General features: G+C 63.7%; 1 protein-coding gene across 1 annotated transcript; it reads left to right on the top strand.

Annotated features, from left to right (window-relative positions):
• The first annotated feature begins 1,973 nt into the window (after positions 1 to 1,973).
• LOC139001312 (kinesin-like protein KIF26B) lies at positions 1,974 to 5,645 on the top strand. Its single transcript, XM_070403001.1, has 4 exons — positions 1,974 to 2,165; positions 2,618 to 2,768; positions 3,791 to 3,935; positions 4,318 to 5,645. Exons 2-4 carry the CDS (start codon positions 2,624 to 2,626, stop codon positions 4,478 to 4,480), a joined length of 453 nt encoding a protein of 150 aa, XP_070259102.1. The 5' UTR covers positions 1,974 to 2,165; positions 2,618 to 2,623; the 3' UTR covers positions 4,481 to 5,645.
• The last annotated feature ends 1,984 nt before the right edge of the window (positions 5,646 to 7,629 follow it).

The following is a 7,629-nucleotide window of genomic DNA, read 5'->3' as shown; positions in this document are numbered from 1 at the left end:
AATGTGGCTGCTGGAGCCCCAGGGAGCAGTCAGAGCAGCTGCTCTCTGACCTGTGGCTGCAGAAGCTGATGTGGGGCTGGTGGCCCCGAGGCTCTGGGACTGGGTGAGTCACTGTGTCCCATTGAACGTGCAGTCCCGGTGGTCAGAGCCCTGCGTGGCATTGGTCACGTGGCCATGGGTGTGGGCACTGAGTGTGGGAGATGCTTTGTGCTTTTACTGGTCGAATGTGGTAGCGCGGCTCATGCTCTGTGCGATCACTCAGACTGACTCCTCTGTCCTCTTACCTCTGACGTCTGTGGTTCCTTCCCTCGCTGGGGCCTCATGCTTTTAGATTCATGTCTTCCTAGCCCCACACCCGAGTCAGAGGGAAGACGGGGGCGGGCTGAGGAGGGGGCTCTCGGGGCCCAGACCGACGAGCGTTCCCCGATGCTGTGAGGCCTCGCGCCCAGGCACCGTGTTCCCGACATTTGAATAAGAGGCCAAGTTTTCAGACTCCGTGTGGCTCTTCTGTCCGGACTCCGATGTTGAACATGTCAGACTTCTCCCGGGGCCGCGTGCTGCGGAGGAGAGAGCGGCTGTGAGCAGTCAGGGCCCCTCCGTGCGTGTGGTCAGCCGCCAGGGCTGCGGGGACTCAGTCCCTGTTGGGGGGCGGGCTTTCCCGGTCAGATCTGGGCCATTTCAGGCAGCAACAGCTCGCGCAGTTAGTGATCAGCCTGCACACCTTCCCTACCTGCCCTCTGTGCTGGGCACGGGCTGGGCTGACGAGCAGGGAGGGACGGAGGAGGAGGAACCCAGCGGCAGGAGGCTGGTTCAGGCTGTGGCCGGGCCCCACGCCGTTGGCCGTTGAGCTGCTTCCCTTGACCTTCTGGCAACTGGAAGGCAGTGGTCGTTGGCAGAGACTGAGGTCTGCAGTGGGGGTGGCGTGTGCAGGACCCAGACCCAGGCCTGTGGTCAGTCTCTCCCAGGAGGGTGCAGCCTGTGGCCCGTCCCACCCTCTGGCACTCGCAGTTCCTGGGGTCCCTGCCCCCCCAACACACACCTACACTGGGCTCCAAGTACCTGTGGGGGAGGCGAGAGGGCAGGGAGGCCCCGCAGTGGTTGGTGGGTGACGCCAGTTCGTTCTCGGAATGGATTTACTGGTAACCAAATCCGAGCCACTCAGGAAGTCCAAGGTACCCACTCACTAGTGCCCTTTACGTTCAATGTTATTTGGCACTAGAGGCCTGGTGCACGAGATTCGTGCACTCGGGGTGGGGGGTCCCTTAGCCTGCCTGCACCCTCTCACAGTCCAGGAGCCCTCGGGCATCCTTGGGGCTGCAGCAGAGGCGCCATCCTGCTTCTGGCTGAGCAGTGCTCCCCCTGTGGGAGTGCGCTGACCACCAGGGGGCAGCTCCTGTGTTGAGCATCTGCCCCCTGGTGGTCAGTGTGCATCATAGCGACCGGTCATTCCGCAGTTCAGTCAATTTGCATATTAGCCTTTTATTATATAGGAGAGGGTTAGTTTCAGGTGATTAGACATTTACATAATTTACGAAGTGGTTCCCCTATATTCCAGTGCCACCTGGCAGCGCACACAGTTCTTGCCGTGTGATTGCGTGTGAGTGACTGCTCCTCACCTGCACTTGGCCTCCCTGGGCTGTTGTGTCACTGCACTTGCACTTCTAGTTCCGTGTCAGCCTAGGTGCCCGGTGGGGCTGTGATGAGGCGCATGCGGGTGTGTGCGCATCTCAGGTGGGACTGCAGGTGGTTCTACGGTGAGACGGGCTCCCCGAGCCTCGGGAGGTAAAGCCCAGCCCGTCTGAGGGGGTCAGTGCTGAGGGGCTCAGTGAGGGGCGTTGGGGTGTTTCAGACTCACCTCTGCCGTAGGTTCTGGGCCCTGGCACGGCCCCACCGCATGCATCACAGAGAATCTGTTTAAAAGATGGGAATTCACAAGATGAACTTTGGGCTCAACCCCTCCAGGTTCCCAGAGACGGAGGCTCATCCCCGCGCTGTCCCTGGACACGCCCTCGCCCGCGAGGAAGCCGGCCCCGGGTGCAGGGCTTCGCTGGGTGGACGGGCCCCTGCGCAGCGCCCAGAGGGGCCTCGGGGAGCCTTTCGAGATTAAAGTCTACGAGATCGATGACGTGGAGCGGCTGCAGCGGCGGCGGGGGGGCAGCGGCAAGGTGAGCGCCTCCTCCCACCCGGGGTGGGGTGTCCCCCCGGCAGGTCCCTGGGGCAGGAATGGGGCCATGCCCTGCGGGGGACTCGGGCCCGGGGACTCCCCAGCCGGCTTCCCAGTGGGTGGGTCTCAGGGCTCGGTCCAAGCACAGGATGTGGGAGGGCTCCACGTTTCCCGTCTAAACGCCTTCAAGGCTCCAGGGCTGGGAGGTCGTGGTGTTGGGGGCTTTTCTGGCTCCAGCTCCCAATGCAGCTGCTTTAAATGTAACAGGTGCCTGTGGTGGCCCTGCCCGGGGTGGGGTGTCTGAGCTGAGAGTGGGCTGCGGTGTCCCCGGCCCCCCACATTCCCTGTGACCAGTCCTTTCCTCCTCCTCACTCACTTCTCCACACCTCCCACCTCTCCCCCCCACCTCCTGCCTCTCCCCCCCACCTCCCGCCTCTCCCCCCACCTGCCCAGGAGGGCATGGGCTTCAACGTAAAGCTGAGGACCCTGGAGCGCCGCCAGCAGAGGATCGCCGAGGTCCGGGCCAAGTACGAGTGGCTGATGCAGGAGCTGGAGGCGACCAAGCAGCACCTGATGCTGGACCCCGACCAGTGGCTCAGCGAGTGTAAGGCCCGGGTCGCTGATGTATCATCCTCATTAGCAGAGTGTCGCTGGGCCTCCTGTCACTCCACGGCCAAGCACCAGGCCTCTGACCCCTAAAACGACCCTGTTAACCTCACTGTAGCCGGGGTCGCCGCCGAGCAGCCTGGCCTGTGAGCGGGGTGAGCCCGTGTCTAGTCCGAATCCCAGGGCCTCGGTGCCCATCACACGGAGACGGTCACCCCCTCACAGGGGGTGGGGGGCGGGGGCAGTGGGGAGGGATGTGAGCATCGCTCTTGCAAGATGACTGCTCTGGGTCTCAGTCCAGAGCCCCCGCCAATGAGGGTTCCCTCCTGGAAGGGCGCCCACAAGCGGGCGGCTGGCACGCCTGCTCCCGGCCACGGAAGCACGCCGTCGTCTGGCCTGAAACCGACAAGGGTTTACAGGCTCTGTGCAGGGTAGAACCGCAGGCCTAGGGAGGCCTGCAGACTGTGCAGAAGTAAGACGAGCATTCTGAGTGAAAACAATCACACGCAGTGAGATTTCCCCTCGGCAGGAAGCCCAGGATGAGTGACACCTGCAGCACCTCTGTCTTTGAGAGACGGCTTCCCTGGTCTCCTATGTATTTGTTCCTAACCGTCCCCTTTGCCACAAAACAAAGCCCAAATCTGGTCCCGAAAGGCTGCACTGATTGGGGACCCGATGCGGGAAGACAGCGTGTGGGGCACACGCATCTCTGCCCTTACAGCTCCTTCCCCGTGGCCTCCCAGCTCCACCCCAGCCCTTGGCCCCGTGCCTCGCCCGGCACACGTCACCCGCTCGCCCGTGGGGGAGGCACAGCGGGCAGAGTGTGGCCCTGAGGCTGAGGGAGGAGGGGGGTGAGGGGGTGGGGGAAACAGCAAGGGGCAGAGCCTAGTCCTCACCTGCTTGGGGGCAGCCGCATGCGAGGGCGGGGCCCACGGGAGGGGGACGAGCTTCCCACGGTGACGGGTGCAGCTCCGACCGGGCCGTGCGGGCGCCTTTCCCACCAGCCTCTCTCGTTCGCAGTTGACCTGGAGCAGGTGTGGGAGCTGGATTCCCTGGAGTACCTGGAGGCGCTCGAGTGCGTGACGGAGCGCCTGGAGAGCCGCGTCAACTTCTGCAAGGCCCACCTCATGATGATCACCTGCTTCGACATCACCTCCCGGCGCCGGTGAAGCCAACGCTGCCCCCGACCCCGGCCCCCGGGACCCGCAGCCAGGCCCCCGACACCCGCAGCCAGGCCCACGCTCCAGGCCCCCGGGACCCACAGCCAGGCCCCCGACACCCGCAGCCAGGCCCACGCTCCAGGCCCCCGGGACCCGCAGCCAGGCCCACGCTCCAGGCCCCCGGGACCCGCAGCCAGGCCCACGCTCCAGCATCCCAGGACCCTCAGCCAGGCCCCCGGGACCCACAGCCAGGCCCCCACTCCAGGCTCCTGGGACCCGCAGCCAGGCCCATGCTGGAGACCCCGTGCAGGCGGCGCTGAGACCACGGAAGGAGGATGAAGGTTGGTGGCAAGTCTGCGGTGGCGTTGAGCAGTGCTGTTTCTGTAGGAGCGGTGCCAACACCGGACACGCGTGGGAGGAGAGAACGATGGGAGGCCAAGGGAAGTGGAAGCCCCGTGAGACTGAAAAAGCACTTGAGGAACTTTCTAGAACTTGTTTGTCCATAAGGACCGCTGGCAAAAGAGACCTCCCTCGGGCCCTGGTCTGGTGAGGAAGGGCAGGTGGACGTGGGTTGCTGTTGGAAGCCGAGACAACGCCGGATCGTCACCCAGACGACTGATTAAGTGCCTTGCAAATCTTCACTGTTACCCACTTACGTCCTCCTTGGTTGTGCGCAGATGGTGCTAGTCACGACGCAAACAACAAAACAGCGCAAAGCGAGCCGTCGGGACTGTCCCCGCTCGCTGCTCCGGGTGCTACGCCCTGATCCCGACTTGTGTTTCTGAGTCGTTGTGTGTGGAGCTGTTTCCTAGTCGGTGTTGCGTATGAATAAATGTTACCCGTCTCTCACGGCTCTTCTGCTGAGGCCGCCCCAGCCGCACGTGGAGGCCCCACGGCCCAGCTGCTGTTTCTCCCAAGGAGGTGGTAGCGGCAGGGCGTCCGGGGCGGGCACCTGAGCTGGAGCGATGAGAAGACACGGCTTCTCTAAGGGGAGGGGCCTCTGCGCCGGCCCCGCGTGTCCTGTGGGCGGGTGCTTGTCCATACAGGGTCCCTCCGAGTCCCGCACGTTCAGGTTCCGTTACCCGATCATCCGGTGTTCAGGGCCCTGCAACATTCTCATTTCATTCCAAAGACTCTGGACTGGAAGCTTGAACCCACACCGGCGCCGTCCCTTCTGTGCTCTGGGTTTGTGCGTGGGTTAGAGCAGGGAGTCTGCCGGTTCCGGGGCTTCCTGGGCGTGGATGCGCTCGGGGGCGCCAGCTGTGCCGCTGGAGACTCGCAGTTTGGGGAACGGCCAGCCCGCGGGCCATACGTCATGTGGTCTGGCCCTGCCAAGGCATGAGGGGTGAGTTAAACATTTGGCCAAGTAGAGCGGGCTGATTTTTAAGTTGATTTTTTTTGTATGGCCCACAGATGATGTGATAAGTATCTACATGGTGGGGAAAAGGTTCCGCACCTCTGCTGGAGAGCAAGAAGGGACAGGGGGTTGCACACACGTCCTGCTGTCCAGAGTGCTGCTCAGACACGGCCGGCCCAGGTCCCCCGGCCCACAGCCCCTGCCTGGGCGCCTAGGCGTTCTCATCACATCTGTGAGCACAGCCCTTCGGGCAGACGGACAGACAGGGCTTGGCTCCGGGAACTCTGAGCCTTGTTCTCAGATGAGGATACTCATCCTGCCACGCTCCCTGAGGTTGTTATTATACCCATTTTAGTGAAGGGAACCGTGGCCCAGAGCGTGGGGGGACTGTCTCATGATACCAGCGGGGAGCAGGGCATCCCCTGCCTTCTGCCCGCCCCCCCCCCCCCCGCCCCTGCCCTCGCCCACTGGGAGGTGCCAGGGTTTTGCAGAAATGTGTACCCTCCAGCTCAGCATACCTATGAGCCTGCTTCCCAGCCCCCGCACCGGCCCGCAGCCCGGGCCCTGGGGAAGCCTGTGCGCTCCTCATCCATGTGCCTCTGGGTACAGGTGCCCAGCCGCTCAGCCCCGCTCGGCCCCACTCGGCTGTAGGACCCGAGATCGGTGAGTTCTCAGTCTCTGATCTTCCTGCCGGACAGGGTTCCTCCAAATGAACATTTCCCCTCGTTTCCCAGGCGTCTGTCCCTTTGGGGGGCGGGTCTCCCCGTCCCCTGGCCTCCCCACCCGCAGGCTCTGCCCACCTGGTCGTGGCATGTGATGAGCCAGCAACGTCGTGGAAGCGCCTGGGCCCCAGGGGACCCCAGTCTGGGTTTGAGTTTCCACGTGGCGCCCTTTGGTGGCGGTTTGAAAGGAGAGCTTCTCGGGGGTGCTGACAGTGAGGGGCTGGTCTTTGCTGGGAACAAATCCGGGTCAGCAGTCAGTGCCCCTGGCCTTTCCCCGGGCACATCCCGGGTCCCTCCTGGGCAGACGCCTCGGGCCTGGCGCCTCGCCTGGAGGGTCCCCCAGTGGAAACAGCACAGACTTCGCTCTTCCCAGATCTCCTCACCTGCCTCCTGCCACACGGCCCGGTCTTCGTGGCCTCTGCGAGGTCAGAGGGTTGCGTGAACCAGGAGCTGCCTTCCGCCGGCCTGGCTGTCCCCGACGCCGCACGTGAGCCAACCCTCAGGGCGCCGGCAGCGGGAGCAGGAGCAGCGGGTGGAGGCCGTTGTCGGTGCTGCTACCTCAGGGCACTGTGGCCGCCTTAGGAGAGTCCTGTGAACACGGACGAAACACGAATCTGGGCTGCAATGGTGTGTCCTGGCCCCACCTGTGCGTGGGCCACACAGAAGCCGGTCGGTCCTCCGGCCCGAGGAGCAGGGCTGGGGCTGCAGTGACCAGCGCGAGGCGGCCCCGCCTCCTTTCGGTCTGAGCGACAGAGAACCACGAAGGCAGAGGGGTGTCATCACTCACACGTGACAGGACAGAAACTGGGACTTGAAATGAGCACCTAGAGGCAGAGCCTGATCCCCTGCCTGAAACCCGCCCCCCCCCGCCCCCCCCGCCCCCCCCCCCCCCCCCCCCCCCCCCTAGTTCAGGGCGAAGAGGAAGCATTTGCAGCAGAACAAGCTGGGATCCCAGAACCGAGCGAGAAGCTGTCGCCTGGGAGTGAGGCCATGCTTTCACGATGGTGTTGCGTGCGGAAGCGACGTCGCTTTCTCCCGGGAAGTCTGTCCCCGCCCGCGAGCTGCATGTTTGATCTGGTCCTTGAATTCCCCTCACGTTCGTCTCCTCCAGGTTCATCTCCGGCTGCTATTCCAGGCGCGGGGCCTTGTGTGAAGACAGAGGTCGGCCCCATGTTGACGGGCTGGGAGGGGACCGAGGCCACAGCCCAGCGTGGGGACAGGAGGCAGGAATCGGCCGTTGTCATGTCAGCTGGAGCCGAAGGGTGTGCTTTGGCAGGTGGCCCTGGCCCCAGGCAGGCACCGGTGCTGGTTCTGGTTCCCCTTCACACTGAGCAAGAAGCCCTGCTTTGGGCTTCGGTTCTCATGCTGATCTGGGTTGGTTCTCCCATCACTTTTCTCCGGCGTTCGATGGGAAAGCAGCCTTCGGCCTGGGCAGCCGTCTGTCCTGGGCCACCGCGACCCCTCCTCGCTTCCAAAATACCGATTAGTGAATGTTCTTCAGTTCCTTGTTCTAAGAGGGATCTTAGCCTGAGAGAGACATGACGGAAGAGGAGTTCTCTTCCCGCTGAGACCAGACGGTTCACAGACTTCCTGGCCCCGCTTTCCTGCGGGGCATTGGCC

Source organism: Myotis yumanensis, unplaced genomic scaffold (assembly GCF_028538775.1).
Source record: "Myotis yumanensis isolate MYYU_CA2020_CCGP unplaced genomic scaffold, mMyoYum1.0.hap1 SCAF_354, whole genome shotgun sequence".
In the NCBI taxonomy this organism is placed as follows: Eukaryota; Metazoa; Chordata; class Mammalia; order Chiroptera; family Vespertilionidae; genus Myotis; species Myotis yumanensis.
This window is presented reverse-complemented; position numbering and strand designations above follow the sequence as displayed.